At 55.7% G+C, this 16,329-nt stretch overlaps 3 protein-coding genes across 21 annotated transcripts in view; 2 read left to right on the top strand and 1 right to left on the bottom strand.

Annotated features, from left to right (window-relative positions):
* The first annotated feature begins 503 nt into the window (after window positions 1–503).
* Window positions 504–10,075, top strand: B4galt2 (beta-1,4-galactosyltransferase 2). Of its 11 annotated transcripts, none has more exons than XM_074080343.1 (8): window positions 507–643; window positions 1,604–1,733; window positions 2,219–2,574; window positions 2,785–3,020; window positions 5,970–6,160; window positions 6,367–6,489; window positions 6,583–6,708; window positions 9,202–10,075. In XM_074080343.1, the coding sequence occupies exons 3-8, from the start codon at window positions 2,271–2,273 to the stop codon at window positions 9,350–9,352; spliced, it is 1,131 nt and encodes a 376-aa protein (XP_073936444.1). In that variant the 5' UTR covers window positions 507–643; window positions 1,604–1,733; window positions 2,219–2,270; the 3' UTR covers window positions 9,353–10,075. The 11 variants fall into 11 exon arrangements, 9 of the variants coding, with proteins under 9 accessions (XP_073936449.1, XP_020033653.2, XP_073936444.1 ...); XR_012449934.1 differs by lacking the exon at window positions 1,604–1,733 and adding an exon at window positions 6,997–7,186 and having other exon boundaries at window positions 529–748; window positions 9,202–9,341; XR_012449935.1 differs by lacking the exon at window positions 1,604–1,733 and adding an exon at window positions 6,997–7,186 and having other exon boundaries at window positions 533–748; window positions 6,604–6,708; window positions 9,202–9,341.
* A 376-nt stretch (window positions 10,076–10,451) lies between these two features.
* Ccdc24 (coiled-coil domain containing 24) lies at window positions 10,452–14,582 on the top strand. 5 transcript variants are annotated; one of them, XM_074080340.1, is made up of 8 exons: window positions 10,452–10,893; window positions 11,069–11,244; window positions 11,380–11,496; window positions 12,208–12,282; window positions 13,149–13,203; window positions 13,665–13,734; window positions 13,840–13,918; window positions 14,007–14,448. In XM_074080340.1, the coding sequence occupies exons 1-8, from the start codon at window positions 10,768–10,770 to the stop codon at window positions 14,317–14,319; spliced, it is 1,011 nt and encodes a 336-aa protein (XP_073936441.1). In that variant the 5' UTR covers window positions 10,452–10,767; the 3' UTR covers window positions 14,320–14,448. The 5 variants fall into 5 exon arrangements, with proteins under 5 accessions (XP_073936441.1, XP_073936439.1, XP_073936438.1 ...); XM_074080338.1 differs by having other exon boundaries at window positions 14,003–14,448; XM_074080337.1 differs by lacking the exon at window positions 14,007–14,448 and adding an exon at window positions 14,462–14,582 and having other exon boundaries at window positions 11,069–11,496.
* Window positions 14,544–16,329, bottom strand: part of Slc6a9 (solute carrier family 6 member 9) — a 29,504-nt gene continuing 27,718 nt past the window's right edge. For all 5 annotated transcript variants that reach the window (XM_074080332.1, XM_074080334.1, XM_074080330.1 and 2 more), the window contains 2 exons: window positions 15,889–16,059; window positions 14,544–15,779 (listed from right to left, as the gene is read on the bottom strand). In XM_074080332.1, coding sequence (XP_073936433.1) covers window positions 15,585–15,779; window positions 15,889–16,059 — 366 coding nt within the window. In that variant the 3' untranslated portion in view covers window positions 14,544–15,584. The remainder of the gene's footprint in view (window positions 15,780–15,888; window positions 16,060–16,329) is intronic.

The raw sequence follows: 16,329 nt of genomic DNA, 5'->3' as shown, positions 1-16,329 counted from the left end.
GTTTACACCTTTAAGGGTCCTACTAAACCTGCAGCCGCACTGTGCTGGTGGACTTTCAATTTGGCGCCTATGAAAGGATTAACAAATCCCTATTCCCCTGCCTGCGTCGGCACACCCTCCAGCCCCGGTCCCCCACTTCTCGCTGAAGGGCTTGGTCACTGGGCGCCCTCTCCCGGGCCATCTCTAAGCCGGTGCAGGGGGGCGGGGAGGGGGGGTCTGACATTCCCGCGCCGCTCCCAAGCTCAGGGCCTCCGCGTTGCCAGGCTGGGCGGTGCTTGGCTCGTGGCAGCGGCGCGCGGCGCGTGCGGGCGCGCTGGAGGCGGGAGCCGCGCGGGCGCGCGCGCGGGCGCGCCGGCCGGGCCTGCCCCTCCGAGGCGCCGTAGCGCGGGAGGGAGGCGGCGGCGCTGTGGTCCGTCGGTCCGCCGGTCCGTGAGTCTGCCTGGCCGCCCGGCCCCGCCCTACCCCCCGGGGCGGCTCGGCTCCATGGCCCGCGGCGGCGGCGGGAGGCGGCCCGGGGGCCGCGGGGGCCGCTGACCGGGCGGCGGGAGGCGGCGGGGCCGGGCCATGGGGAACGGAGCCGTCTGCAGCTGCCGGAGCCGGGAACCCTGCCCGAGCTGGAGCGGCGTCTCCTGCTGAGCGCCGGGTGAGAGGAGGGCGCGCGCGGTCCCCGATCCAGGGCCCCGAAATTGCAGACCTATCTCCGCGAGGGACTGCCCGAGCGCAGCCCCAGATCCCAGCCCAGGACCGGGTGAGAGGCGCCGGTGGCCAGCCCCCGGCCTGGCTTCACCCCCCCCTACCCCCAATCCTTCGGCTTCTCTCCTGGGCTCCTGCGCCCGCCCCCAGCCAGCCTCGCTCATTGTCCTCGCTCGCCCTGGCCTCGTGGCGCGGGGAGGCGCTCGGTTCACATCTCCCCTGTGCCTCGGCCTGTACCTCACATCCACTCCCCCTACTCCAAGTGCCTCTCGCCCCTCAGTGCTCCACACCCACCCAATCTCTGCTGCCTCCCCCGTCTCGATCTCTGGTACGTCCCCCTGTCCCGGGGTGCCACGTGGTCAGCCTTCCAGCCCCGCCCAGAGGCACCCCTCAGCTTGGCGGCCGCTTTACCCAAAACCCCTGTCCCAGAGGGAAGGGTGGGAATGCTTGCACGTGGGTCTGGGTGTGAGCTGCCCGTGAGCCTGGTTGTGTGTCTGTCTTAAGTCTGAGAGCACAGGCTTTGTTGGTATGTGGCTGGTATGTGACTATCATCATGTAGTTATGTGTATGTCTGAGTATGGGCAACTACTGCTGGGACCAAAGGTGTGATTATGTGTGATTGAAACCCTCTGCTCCTTGGAGCACTGCCAGAAGTGGTTGATGCTCATTTGGAACCACAGCTGGAGCCGTGGCCCAAGCAAGACCCCTCCCCACCATGCTGAGAACTGTGCCCCTTCTGAAGGGCCCAAGCCCTTCTGGGAATCCAAACTAGCTGTGCAGGGCAGACTCAAGAGATGGCCTTGAGGTCTTAGGTGAGGGTATCTCCTGCCCCACCCTGTACTTGACCTCTTGCCCCAGTGGGAAGGGATCATATAAACATCCTGTCCATATTTGGGCCCCCTGGATGCAGAGTGCCACTTCTCAGCCTGGTCCCAGTTGGCCTGGCCCGCTTGCCTCAGGGACCTGAATGACCAAACCACTTCCCACCATGGCTGCTGGAAGGACTAAATGAAGTCATGAGTATAAAGTATTCCTGCATGGTAGGTACTCAGTAAGTGCTCCCTTTCCCTAAGCCATGAGCCCTGGGTTGAGGATGCTGCCCAGTGGGGTGTCTGTTCTCTGGGGCACAGGTGCACATGAGGGTTCCTAGGTAAATGTGTTTCCATACTGAGGTATGAGTCTGTGTGATCAGAGTTCACGTGTCTTGTGTTCCTGGGAGTATATGTGTGTAGAGTTGTACAGTAAGGGTGTGTACCTGAGTGTGTACCTGTGTACCTATGAGAAGACAAGGAACATAATGCACTTACTTCAGTTCTGAGTGTGCCTGCAGATAAGTGAGCACTGAGTTGCCAGCGACTGACTGTCTGTTTGCAAATAGAATGTGAGTCTGTGAGTGTCAATGGTTGTGAGTAGGCAAGTGTGTAAGGATGTGGGTCTGTGAATGAACAGCTGGGTAGGAGGTAGGTGGTCAGCTTGCCCATTCTGCTCTGACCTACAAAGTCTGTTTCTCTACCTCTATGCTCAGGCCAGCAGCCGGATGCCCGGGCCCATTGGGCAGGCCAGCGGCCACCTGCGGGATGAGCAGACTGCTTGGGGGGACGCTGGAGCGCGTCTGCAAGGCTGTGCTCCTTCTCTGCCTGCTGCACTTTCTTGTGGCCGTCATCCTCTACTTTGACGTCTATGCCCAGCACCTGGCCTTCTTCAGCCGCTTCAGTGCCCGAGGTCCTGCCCGTGCCCTCCACCCAGCAGCCAGCAGCAGCACCAACTGCTCTCGGCCCAACGCCACTGCCCCCAGCTCTGGGCTCCCTGAGGTCCCCAGTGTCCGGCCTGGTCCCACGGTTCCTGTTCTGCCACCTTGTCCTGACTCACCACCAGGTCTTGGTGAGCCTGTAGCGTAGGAGCCTGCCTATAGGGGTGGGAAGAGTGTCCTACCAGTGTGACTGGGGAAATGGAGTCTTGAACCATGGGGGCGCCATGGGTCCAGGTCTGTTGAATGAGGGCTATTCCTGGGGTTCCGTTGCCCATTCCCAGGAGGCCAGTGTCCCTGGATTTTGGCGAGGGCTCTGATTCCTGACACTGTTCTGCCTGCAGTGGGCCGATTGCTGATCGAGTTCACCTCACCCATGCCCCTGGAACGGGTGCAGAGGGAGAACCCAGGTGTGCTCCTGGGCGGCCGCTATACACCACCTGACTGCACCCCAGCCCAGACAGTAGCAGTCATCATCCCCTTTAGACACCGTGAACATCACCTACGTTACTGGCTCCACTATCTGCACCCCATCTTAAGGCGGCAGCGGCTGCGCTATGGAATCTACGTGATCAACCAGGTATGCCGTCTGTGGCCTGCAGCTGGCACTAGCCATCAGAGAGCCTGCACACACCTATGGGAACGCCTGCTTAGGGGTATGGGAACTGACATGCCTGTCGGTGCACACATGGGTTTGGGAGGCACCTGTGGGTCTTTGTCTGCCCATGCTGTGTGCGTATGTGAGTGTATATGGTCAAGGAGGCCGGGGTACGCATTTGTCAGTGTACACAGGAAGGTTCGTGTGTGTATGAAGGGGTGTATGTGCATGTGAGTGTTGACATGCATGCTGGTGGGTATGTCTATAGCCTCAGAAAGGGGTGAGCCATTGTCTGCCTTTGGCAACCCCCACCCCATGGTGGTAGAGGCCTAGGGTACACTGACCATAAGGTGGTGTTGAGGGCCCTGAGAAGAGGGAAGATTAGACTGTGAAAGAGGGATGAAGCTTGGAATTCTCGGGGGCAGGTGGTGGCTAAGGCCAGTGTGCTGAGTGCAGCATTTTAGCCCTGGCCTAGGGCTGTGTCCCAGATTGCATCTGAAGCAGGCCTTCCCTGCCCACAGAGAAGCTCTAGACTTGGATGTAGATCCCTGTAGACTTCAGGAGGATGGTATATGATTGGAGTTGGAGCAAGGGACCATGGGAGCACAGAGGGGCCTGATCCAACCCTGAGACTGGAAAGCAGTTGTTGAGATAGGTCTTGGGGATGAGCAGCTAGCAGTTGGATGAGGCAAGCATCCTAGGCAGAGGGACCAAAAGGACCAGGGCTCAGCGAAAGAACAGGTCTTCTGTGTTCAGGAACTATTGGCAGAGATATGGGGTGCAGCATACAGGCTGGGTAGCAAAGATTTGCTGGAAGGATTGGTGGAAGCCAAATCAAGAAGGGTCAGTTGAATTCCAGCCTGAAAATGGTGGAGAACTATTGTTTTCAGCAAGGAATAAGGTGTATGTTTGCTTTTAAGAAAGATTGCCATGATTGCATGTGGAGAATGGTGGAAGAGGGAGGAGAGAGGTGGCCTGACCAGTTAGCAAGAGATTATAGTGGCCAGGAAAGAGATGGTAAATGTGTGTATATGAGTGGGGCAGTCATTGTGGGGATAAAGGGGAGGTGTCACACTAGTAGTAGTGAGAAAAGAAAGATGTCAAGACAAAGTGAGGGCTTTGGTCTTAGCTGTTGGCTGTGTGGATGACCACGCCTGTGAGTGATAGGGGAAACAGGAGCTGGGCCATGACTGGGGGAGAGGATGATTCTGAATCCTGTCTTGCCAGGGATGAATCTGAGAGCCTGAGGGAAGTATAGGAGAACCATTCTACAGGGAGAGAGGTTTCTTAAAACCAACAACATCTGACATGCCCATGGAGCATGGGATGTGGGGGGAGAAAGCCAGCACTGAAAGAGTGAGGCTGCTATAGAGGCCGAGAACATGGGCCAGAGGGTGGCAGGAGACCCAGTGGAGCAGGTATCCCAGAAGCAGTCAGTGTCAGGAAGGAAACATGGCAGCTGTGTGAGCACTGTGGGGGAGTAAGGAAGGATGTGGCCCAAGAAGAGTCCAGTGGATTTAGCAACAAGGTGGGCCCAGCAAGAGCCATTTCAGGGGCATGGTGGGGGCGGAAGCAGATTGCAGTGGGTTGAGGAAGGAGTTGGATTTAACAAAGCTGATTGGAGACAACTCTTTTTAAAAATCTCTGCCAAGAAGAGAAGGCAAAAGTTAGGGCGGTGGCTGGAGAGGGGTTCGTTTTATCCCTCTGGGGAGAGGACTGAGCATGTTTATGAGCCGTGTGGGAAAAATCTAGGGCCCCTGGCTGGTGAGAGAGGGCAGAAGGAATGCCGATGAGCCAGGAAAAAATGGACAAGCCCTCCGAGGGCAGATGGAAGAGAAGGCGCAGTAGCTGGAGAGAAGGGAACAAGTGGTGCTGGGCAGGTCACTGGTCCAGAAGGGAGCAGCTCCTACTCATCAGACTCTGGCTAGGCTGGGGCAAATAAGTGGCTGCTGTTTCTCCTCTCATTGTAGAGAACCCCCCCGCCCCAGGCCCTTTCTCCATAAGCTTCTGGCTTTAGCCTGGAGAGCCTGGGTTGGGGCAAGGGCTCAGGGCCAGTTCTTCCTGTTGAATTCTCCCCACTCTGTCCAGAATTTGATACTTAGGCCTGCATGGCCAGAACCTCTGCTGTCTCATTTCTCAGGAGCCCCTTGGCTCACTGGGATGTGACTGCTTATAGTCCTCTGCTTGTTGTTTTGGGAAGACAAGTAAATCTACCCCAGTCCTGTCCTGGTGTCAGAGGCTGTGCAGGGAGTTGGATGTGGATCAAAGTGGGCCAGAGGGGACAGGTGCCTAAGGCTGGTGGCTCAGTCCCTGTGGTTTTGTATCTTAGACAGTGGTCATTTGGGGCATTCATTGTCTCACTTTGTGACTATGCTCAGCAGGGATAGAGACCAGGGTTGTTCATCTCTAGACTCCCCACTGGCACAAAGGAAGAGGCCACAGGGCACGTTTGAGTGAGTGGACGAGGTGAGAGCTGTAGGTATCAGTTTAACAGATACTGGTACGAAGGAAGCTCAGAGGAGGGAGGGAAAAAGCATACCGGGGCCAGGGAGGCTTGTCAGGATAGTTTGACAAGCAGAGGAGAGCATTCTAGACAGGGGAAACTGCTAACACCAAGACCTGGAGACAGGAAAGAGTCTGGCATGTTCTATGTCCTCCAGCTGCTGAGGAATGTAGTATGGTTGGGCCTTTGGGTTTGAAGGTAGGTTCCAGAAACGATACTGGAACTAAATCATGAAAGACCTTTGAAGGCCAGATATAGGGTGAGAAGGTAGATTTGATCCTGTGATCTGAGGGAACCACACAGGGAGGGAGGGGCTGGGTGGGCCGCGCAGGGACTGCTCTGGAAAGTGAGGAGGCAGGTAGTTGCTGTCATGGGCCCAGAACTGAACTGTCCTATTCTCCCTTGCTCCCCGCCCCCTTTCCGCCTAGCATGGTGAGGACACCTTCAATCGAGCCAAGCTGCTCAATGTGGGCTTCCTAGAGGCATTGAAGGAGGACGCTGCCTATGACTGCTTCATCTTCAGCGATGTGGACCTGGTCCCCATGGATGATCGCAATCTGTACCGTTGTGGTGACCAGCCCCGCCATTTTGCCATTGCCATGGACAAATTTGGCTTCCGGTGAGGCTTTCTTCTCAGCTAAACCACCCCCACTTCACCCAGGCCTTTACTCCCAGCCTCAGTGCCCTGCTGGCCCCTGGCCCAGACCCTTCTGGTTAGGCCAGATCCTCTCTGGGCCCCCACTTGCACATTTTCCCCATACCCCATCTCTGGTCTTTCATTTTGAATCCATTTCCGGCTCTGACACCTGTCCTCCCATGCCATAGGCTGCCCTATGCTGGCTACTTTGGAGGTGTGTCAGGCCTGAGTAAGGCCCAGTTTCTGAGGATCAATGGCTTCCCCAACGAATACTGGGGCTGGGGTGGCGAGGATGATGACATCTTTAACCGGTGAGTAGGTATAGGGTTGGAAGCAGACTGGGTGGATGAGGGGGTGAGGTGTAGACTGGGTGGGGTTCCTTGCCCTTCTGATGCCTGCTCCAGTCTGTCTGTCCCCATCCTCAGGATCTCCCTGACTGGGATGAAGATCTCACGTCCAGACATCCGAATAGGCCGCTATCGCATGATCAAGCATGACCGGGACAAGCATAATGAGCCCAACCCTCAGAGGTGACTTTCTGGTATCCCTGAATCTCAATCCCTGACTCTTTAGAGGTAGCTTCAAGTATCCTTTACCCCTGAAAGGGGGTTTCCCAGAAGGTACTGATGATAGAAGTGATCCCAAGTCCCTGACCCTTGGATCCAAGAAGTGACTCCCAGCACCCATGATCCCTGTTCCCCATCTCTCAGGTATCTTTCATCCCTGGCCTGATTCCTAGAGATGACTAGAATTTAAAACTAGGACTCACATTGCCATTGAGTAGACTGCATTCTCATCAGTGACCGCTGCTTATACAGGCCCTGCCAGAGCAGATAGGATGAGAGAGAGTGGGTGCTGAATACAGCTCCAGGAGACCTGACAAGCGAACTCCGTGGGACAGGAGTGGCGAGACAGTGCCAACCCCTCTGAGATAGGAGGAGGCAGCTCCATCTTAGGAAGTCCCCTTTTGGTGTTTGGGGCTGGCTGAGAGGAGGACCTAAAGAACAGGTGAAATATAGACAAAGACTTCCTGGGCTTCCTCATGCTTCTTTGTGAGTGGTGTCAAACCTGACCCAGAACAGTCATAACCCTCATGAAGCTCACTTAGGTGAGGGGACAGACAGTTACAGCACAAGGTGATGAGGGCAAAGTACTATCCTAGCACACACCTGTCCTGCTGTCCTGGAGTTGGCGAGGGTAAACTAGAGTTTGAAAAGTTAATCATTCACCAAATGTTGGTCTCATGCCTACTTTGGGCACAGTGCTGTATTCACCAGGCTAATGGAGGAAGCCAATGTGGATGAAGGGGGTTGTATTTCTAATATGAACATGCATTGCATATACAAAGACTCTATTGGTTTTAAGACTATTTGGTTTTAAGATACCCAAAGGCTGGGAGTGACAGTTGGGGGCACTCAGTGCTGGTTGTCCGGGGTCTTGAGTACCAGGTAGGGTCGGTTAACTTTTGTGCCAGAGGGGCTGGAGTGTCATGGAAAAGTTTGGAGTGAGGAAGGGCAGAGTCAGATTTATGTTTGAAAGGGTTACTGTTGAAGCTCAGGGTGGTGAAGCACTGGCCTGGCTGCTGGCTGGAACTGGAAAAGACATTGACCTGGTTTGAAGGAATTGATGGAGCCAGAAGGGGCATGCTGGAGCAGGGACCAGTGAGGCTGCTGTTTCCCCAGCTTTTTCTACTCCAAACTTAGGGTGGAGGAGTGGGGAAGGTGGATTGTACTGATGCAGGGCTGGAGTTTGGCAGAAGCATGAGGCCCCAGGGAGTTCAGGAAGCTGGTGAAAAGCAGCCCAGGGAAAGTGCATAGTACTGGGAGGTTCAGGAGCGGGGTCTGAGCTGAGCTCAGAAGCATGGGAGGATCAGAACAGTTGGGGTGAGGGTTAGAGTTGAGCTCTGTAAGTACTTGCTAGGAGCCTTGGTGCTGTTGCAGAAATAGCTTGTCTGGGTGCCATCATAAATTAGTGGTGTCTAATGATGCTTGGGTGTGAAAATGGCCAGACAGTAAGAAATTTCTGGGTTAAGGAACTCTGGATGGCTCAGTAACTCTATGTGCATTATTATTTTTTGCCTCAAATCTAGGGGGTTCTTATATTCTTCTTTCCATCACCCTACGTGACTTGTCCAAATCATCGGCAAGTCACGTCAATGCCAAAACATATTTGAGCCTTTTCCATCCTTTCTACCTCTACTCTGGTTTGATCTTGCCTGAACTACTACACGGGCTTCCTCCTTGTCCCTCTGTAAGTTGATATCTTCCTTCCCAGAACTGGGTTAAGAATCCCTCATTGTCTTGTCACTCATGAAACAGAACATGAACTGCTTACTCTGACTTACAGAGCCCTGCCCATACATGCTTTAACCTCAGCTTAATCTGTTTTCCCCTTGGCCCATAAAGGTCTAGCCATGTAGCTGTACAAAATCTTGTTCCCAATTTAGGGAACAAGTGCTCTGACCTCTACCTAGGATGCTGTCTTCCCACTGCTCTCAACTGAGTGTCATGTACTCCTTCCAAGGCAGTTATCTTGTCCCCTTAGCATTTTGATGTTTCCCTTGCCTGTCATCTGTCTCCCCTAATGAAGCAGGTTTGCCATAAGAAGGACCTCGCCTGTTCTGTTCATGGCTATGTCTTCAGTACTCAGAGCACAACCTGGCACAAGGGAATGTTCAATAAATGGATGAGAAAGGAGTAACTAAAGGATGAGGAACAGAAAAGGTGGCTCAGATTTTTAGGGTAAAGATGCTGCATCTGACATGGCACACATTGCATTTGAGGTTCCTATGAGACACTCCATGTCAAAGCCTACAGCTTGGAATGGTCTGAGCTGGGAGATTTGTGAGGGTATCACAACTCTGTTTTCTGATTGAAGGGGGTAAGATAGGGCAGATGCAAGAAAGAGCAAAGAGCTGCAGAGTCATCCCTGAAGGAGCACGATGGCTTGAGCCTTGGCCCCAGAGATTCCCATGTTGAATTTGGCATTTCACCCTGATCTGGACCCATTTTCATCCTCTGTAGGTTTACCAAGATTCAAAACACAAAGCTGACCATGAAGCGGGATGGCATTGGGTCAGTGCGATACCAGGTCCTGGAGGTGTCTCGACAACCACTCTTCACCAACATCACAGTGGACATTGGGAGACCCCCATCATGGCCCCCTCGGGGTTGACGATAATGGACAAAGGCTCTTGGTGCCAAGGATTGCCTACCAGAGGACTGACCTACAGCCTGGCTGGCAACTGCTCTGTGGGGGACCCCCAGGACTGAGACTATGGGCTGTGTTTGAGGGTCTTCAGCAGACCGCCAGCTGTACCTAGAAGTTTCAGAACCCACTTTGAGGGGCTTCTGGCCTGGGCGGGCCCCTCAAGTGTGGCCCTGTCTGGGGTCAACCCTTCTTCTTACCCCACTCCCTCCCCCTGCCCAGCCTTCCTCACTGTCAGGGTCGGGCCAGCCCCTGCACTGCCTCGCGGAGTGGCCTGGGCTAGGTCACTCCACCTCTCTGTGCCTCAGTTTCCCCCCCCCCTTGAGTCCCCTAGGGCCTGGAAGGTGGGAGGTATGACTAGGGGGCAGTGTCTCTTCCAGGGGGAATTCTCAGATCTGGGGTTCCCCCATGCTCCCAGGGGAGGGGAAACCTTTTTCATTCAACATTGTAGGGGGCAAGCTTTGGTGCACCCCCTGCTGAGGAGCTGCCCCAGGAGGGGACCAGAGGGGATGCTGTTGCTGCCTGGGATCTTGGGGTTGGCCTTTGCATGGGAGGGGGCAGGTGTGGCTGGATCTGTCAGTGGTTCCCGCCTCCCTGTCTCAGAGAAAAGGCAGAAACCCCAGGGGCCGGCTGGTGTTTGTACATTGCACAGAAACTTGTGTGGGTGCTTTAGTAAAAAACGTGAATGGAGCAGGTCCCTGTGTGTGTTTGGGATGGAGATCCGGGTCCCTAGACCTGCTTAGTCTGTTGTGGTGGGAGAGAACCTAGCCGGGGCGATCCAGATTTGTTCAAGTGCTGGAGCTTGCTAGATTTGGGCCGCCCTAGGGGGAAAGTTTACCACTGCCCCCTGGCCAATCAAAGCAACGAAGTAGTGAACCCATTGGGACCAGATTTCTGAATTCTTCCGCCTGCCTCGAGGCCGAAAGATGCCAAGGATGAACCCGCGACGCTCAGGGACGGGCTCTGTTGTATGGGATTCCCATTTCCAAGCGCTACCACACCCGCGGTGTGCGGAGTCTGACCGCCCGCTGCAGCTGCGGGAGGACCGAGCCTAGGCGGCGTGGGGCTTCCTGAGGGGCGGAGCCCGGGACGCGCACGGTTACCCGGGTAACGGCCGCGCGGAAGAGGCGGGGCTAGGGCCCTGTTCACACTGCCTGGTTCCCGGTGGCAGTGACCAGGACCAAGGCCGGCCCCGAGGGTCTGCCAGGACCGGAACAGAAGAGAGTGCCAGGGACCCGCGGTAGAACAAGGCGGGACCTGTGATGTCCGGGTGGGCGGGGCTGATGGGCGTGTCCCCCGCTCCGAGCGACCGGCGGTCTCCGAGTACACCAGCACTCTGAACAGCAGTCCCATAGGTCAGGGGACAGCGACGCCGGCTGGCCATGCCCTGGGACTCCCCATCACTGTGGGAGCTGGTGGAGGAGCACGTTCCGTTCCCGGAGCGGCCTGAAATGAAGAGGATTCTAGGAGAGGCAGCGGTGGACCTGAACCTGGAGCTGCGAGCAGAGGTGGGGGATGGGAAGGTGGGCCACGCCCCAGGGCTGCCTCACGACTCGCGAGATTTCCCACCTCCTCCGAGTCCCTGACCCTACGCGGGGAGTTTGAAGATCTGTCCTTGCCGTCGCCTGTTTGACTCCAGTCCTTTCCCTGCCCAGTAGCAAGGTGTCCCAGCTCTCCTTGCAGGTGACGATGCTACAGGCACTGCTCCAAGAGGTTCGATCCTCACAAGCCCAGGATTCCCGTCCTATCTCTGACCCCTCCTCCCTTCTGGCACCACCGCCTCTACTGAGGGACCTTGTGCGCCAAGAACTTCGGCAGCTCCTCCAAAGTCTCCGCCATAAGGCTATCTTCGAGGGCAGGTGGGAGTCTCAGGTCCGGACCCCTTTCCCAGGTACCAGTGGGCTAGTACTTCCCCTGACAAGGAGCCAGGATGGCCTTTTCCTGAGGTTTCCTGAAAGGAGCCCCTCAGCTTCCTTCATGTGCCCCGTCTGCAGGGATCAGACCCAGGCCTGGGCCAAGTTTAGCCCCAAGGTCCTTCGCTTTGCTTTTGAAGAGCCCAAGTGTGACTTTCCAGAGCAGGAGATACCCCAGATGAGAGCTGGTGAGCCCAGGTAAAGTGGTAGGGGAGGGATCTGTCCCTGCTCGCCAGAGGGCCCTAGCCCACCTGGCTCCATGGAGGAACTGCCAGTTTGGGACTGGACACTTTTACAGCCACTTGTGACAGGGATCATTACATGAGGGCTACAGGAGTCTTAAGGAGACATTTGCCCAGTCTGGAAGCAGGCAAGCCTTGCTAGAGAGAGTGACTGGTTTGATCTGAATCGTGGAGTCAGAAGAGCAGTTTTCCAGGCAGATGGAGAGAAAAACTTTGCAAGAGGAGAGAGAACAGGAGGCGTGTCCAGTGGGAAGCTGTTCTCAGGCCTAGAGCGCAGGAGTGAGAGCTGGGCTAGAGGGGCAGGAAGAGCTGAGGGGAGAGGGCAACAAGTGGTATTTACAGCTAGAGGCTGAATGAGACAACCGAGTAAGGAGTGTATTCATAAGAAGTGGGAGGCAACAGTTTCTTATTCTCAACCTCACACAACCCTGTAAGGGTTGATGTCTCCGTTTTGCAGATGAGGAAACTGAAGCTCAGAAAGAATAAGCAATTTTTCTGAGGTCACACAGTGAAGGGTGAGAGAACTGGTGTGCAAGCCCAGGCCCCAGAACTCCTGCTGTTTGCACTATATTATGTTGCCTTTGTGATAAAGACACATTGTCTAGGAGAAATAGCATTTGTGTCCTGAAAGCCTGGGGTGGGTGATGTTGACTTCATCTGCCAGCAGCAATTACAGGGACCTCAGTATCATCAAGGACCAACTGAACGTGTCCAGCATTGACCAGGTTGCCGGATATCTGAGGTGAGGCCAAGGGGCACCTGAGTATGTATAGGTGGGGGTCGGCACAGAAGACAGGGATGGGTCTTGAGGGGCTGGAACTGTGTGTAAGTAAGTCTGAGAGGTGGACAGAGCTAGTTGCTGCAGAGCTATTGAGGTTACCACCAGGAAGTAGCCAAGTGCAGATGCCAGGAGGGGCCAGAGCCCTGGGATTTTCATCCTGACTCAAGGGGAGCCACAGGAGGGTCATAAGCAGGAGAAAGGCTGTGATGTGGGGGAGATTGGAGATGGGAAGAGTCAAAAGCCCAATGCCTCCAGGAGCTTGTGGCTCTTGGCTATAATGCTAGCTACTCCAGGAGGCAAAGATCAGGAGGATTGAGGTTCGAAGCCAGCCTGGGCAAAAACTTCACAAGACCCTATCTTGAAAATACCCACCACAAAAAAAGGGCTGGCAGAGTGGCTCAAGTGGGAGAGCACCTGCCTAGAAAGCATGAGGCCCTGAGTTCAAACCCCAGTACTACCAAAAATACATATATTTTTAAGCTGGGCCTGGTGGTATATGCCTATAATCCCAGCTACTCTGGAAGCAGAGATAGGGAAATGTCTGCCTAGCAAACTCAAAGCCCTGAATTCAATTCAAACTCTGTACTGTCCCCCCCACCCCAAAAAAAAAAGGTCCAGTGTAATAGTACTGAACAGGATGATGCCTACTGGGGTTGAGGCTGTGAGTGGGCAAGAAGAAGACAGGTACTGCCCAGCAGCATAGGGCAGTGTGGCTCAGAAAAGGATTTGAAGGGGATCCTGCTGGCTCCAGAAGTTGGGGCTGTGTGCTGGTCTCAAACTGGGTTCTTCAGCACTGGTTCTGGCTGCTGTGCTCCTTCATGTCCCAGGGCCCTCCTGGAGGAGGAGCGCCTCACCTTGGAGAGGGAGATCTCCACACTGCAGGTGAGCACTGCCCTAGGCCTTCCCCTGGGTTTTCTGCTGAACGGAGACATACATGCTTCTCACCTAGGGGCCTGAGTCCAGGCACACATGAGTCTGCACATATATGTGCATGTCAAGGTTGTCAGTACTGCATCCATTTTTCATGTGTGCACATTGTGTATGTGTGAAGTCCTAGCAGCCCAGGATCCTGGATCCTGGTTCAACCCCTATGTGCAGGGTTAACAATTTTCAATTAAGCTTCTGTAAAGCCCAGGTGTCTTGCCTCTTTCCCTTCCCTAAATCTGAGTGCAGGCCCAACCACCATCTTGCCAAGCTCAGCTTTCAGCAGGGCTGATGTTTCTTCTGGATGAGCCCTCATGGTGGTTGGGCTGAGGGGCTGCATGGACTTAATTCCTGGGCCCCTGCTCTAGGGATCTTGGCTTCTGCCTTCAGGCAGGGCAACTGACCAGCTCTCCCTGCAGCACTGCCTGGAAGTGGAACATACGGAGGCTCACCAGAGCAAAAAGGCAACCCTAGAGCCCACGCTGGCAGGTGAGGACCCTGAGCAGGCCTCAGAGTACCCAGACTCCCAACCCCACCCCACACTGTGCACACCCTAGGAAAGCCAGGCCCCGTCTCAGCTGTGCCCTCCTTCAGAGCTGAAGGAACAGAAGAAAGCAATGGAACAGGAGCTGCAGGCCTCTCTGCGGCCTTCCTGCATCTCTGCCAAGCACAGGTATACCAAAGCACATAGATGGTGGGCAGGGTGGGCTGAAGGGTCAGACCCTGACCCCCCTCACAGCCACTCCTTCCTGTCCAGGCAGCGGCCCTCAGGGTCCTCCACTCAGAGCCTCAGATCCTTTCCTAGCCACCCTGGGGCTGCTGGAGTCTGGGCTGGGCCTCTCCAAGGCCACCTGCCTGCACCTCCTTTGGAGCGCTGCCCCCAACCTGGAGGCCCAGCTGCCACTCATCGCTGGGGACGGCAGCTTCGGTGCAGTCCCAGGGAAGGGCCAGTGTCCAGTGCAGCACCCCAGACCCCAACCTGAAGGGCTAGCTACAGAGCAGGACTCTGCTGCAACTCGCCCCACCTGCTGTTGCTGCCTCCAGCTGCCATTGTCCCGCCAGCTTCTGGTCTAGTCTTGGATGAGCTCTTGCCAGGATTTTAAGGCTGTTTATTGTCTGGTCCTTACCCCACCCCTTGCCAGGTCTCTGATATTTAGGGCTGAGTGGCCAGACATCTGTCCTAACCATCAAAGGCTTTTGTCCTTTCTGCTTCCAGGCCTCCACAAAGGCTTGACTGACAGAGGTCCCATCCCAGCCTGACTCTTGTCCCCTAGAGTCAGACAAAGCACAGCAGCAGCTCAGAGACAGGAATAGAAATTTCATTAAAATCTACGGACTTTAAAATCCTAGTGGTGCACGATGGGCAGGGGTGGGCAGCGCACCGTTATTGCTACAGAGGATTAGAGGTGGCTTGGGTGAGGCTGTCACTGCACAGAGGGCACAGAGGATGGACAAACAGACACTGCATGGCTCCGGAGAAGGAAAGGGGATGGGCACATGGGCTGGGGCCATTTGGCACGTGAACAGGGGCAACAGTTTGGGAAGACTGGGCCTTTAGTCTGGTGGAGAAGGAAAGGGGGTGTCGTGCAAGGTCCCCTTCCCCAGAACCCTGGGCTCAAACTTCCTGCTGAGCAGCCCCCACCCCTACCCTCCAGAAACGGGTGCTTTGGGCAGGCTGCTGAGTTACGGCCTCTGCTGGCTGGGCCTGACAGCCAGGGTTGGAATGAGGGACAGAGACCTGGGGCAGAGCTGAGTGAGGTGCAAGCAGGCCTGGAAGACAGATTGGACCTGAGGCTGGGCTGGGGCATGGGAACCACAGATAATACAGTTTTTACAAAAATAATAGCACGGATAAACAGGGCTGGATGGTACAGTCTGACAAATAACACTGTGCAGCCCCCAGCCCCTCAACCTGCCTCAAGTAGGAAGATCCAAATTTGCCTGGGCAGAGGCTGGGGTCTGTTCTAGGGGCAGGAACACTGGTCATGAGGCTGGGGCCCAAGAAGGAGAGCAGGGGGTGGGCAACCCAGAACCTCAGCTCAGGGCAGTGTTTGAGGGTATCAGAGGCCATGTAAAACCTGGCAGGCCTCTGAGGACCTGGCCCGAGATCCCTCCAAAGTGCTTTGAGCCCCCCAGGAATTCTCCCATTGCCTCCCCACCCCCAGCTGCCATCTTGGCATCCAAAGGACATGTAAACACTGGGGACATGAGCACGAATGACTGCACTAGCAGTGGTGGCCAAGGTTGACAGGAAGCAGGCGGTGACACCTGTCCTCTGCCTCCCCAGTCTCTGTGGTGGGAGCAGGGCTGGGATGGGGCCACTCCCCTGGCAGCTGTGCTCATATCCGGGAGTCCTGGAGGCGGCTGGAGCCATTACTACCCACAATGGGGATCTGGACCTTGTCCGGGTGCAGCGGCTGGACCTCGAACCCATCTTCAGGAGAAGGGGCTATGGTGGGGGCATAGCGTCCAGTCCGGTGCTCCAGGAGAGCAGGGCCCCAGTCTCTGCTTGGCTTCGTGGCACTTTTCAAACGCTGCAGGCAGGGATTGCAGTGGGCAGGGCTAGTCAGAAGAAAGTTCTTGAGCCCCATTCATCCACCCCCTCCCATTTCACCTGGCTGCCCAGCCTGCCCCACCTCTCACCTGGAGGAGGGTGTCCCCATCTGTGCGGCAAAGCTGGAACAGGGCATAGAGTGGGATACAGATGACAGAGGACAGGGCCATGAGGAAGCCGATGGCCACAGCCCACCCTGGGTACTGGTAGTGGTTGTAGGTGATTGGCTGGTACTGGATCACGGTGAAGATGAGAATGAACTGCAGGGGTGGGGATGGCAGTGGTGTGAGGCCAGTCCCGAGCTCCTCCCAGACTCCAGAATAAACCCCCTCACCCCCCGCCCCAAGCAGCACTCCTCCAGGTTCCCAAGCTAGAAAGAGGCATTTTGAGCAGGGCACAGGCAACTGTCAACACCTGGGCAATGGAAGAAGCAGGCAGCACCAGGGGCCTGGGTCATGGTGAGCAGATAGGCACCGTGGAAAAGGAGAGTTGTGTCTTTATCAGAGTCCTGAACTCTCCAGAGAACGATC

Source organism: Castor canadensis, chromosome 7, assembly GCF_047511655.1.
Source record: "Castor canadensis chromosome 7, mCasCan1.hap1v2, whole genome shotgun sequence".
Classification (NCBI taxonomy): Eukaryota; Metazoa; Chordata; class Mammalia; order Rodentia; family Castoridae; genus Castor; species Castor canadensis.
The sequence above is the reverse complement of the archived record's forward strand: the minus strand, read 5'-3'. Positions and strand labels throughout refer to the sequence as shown.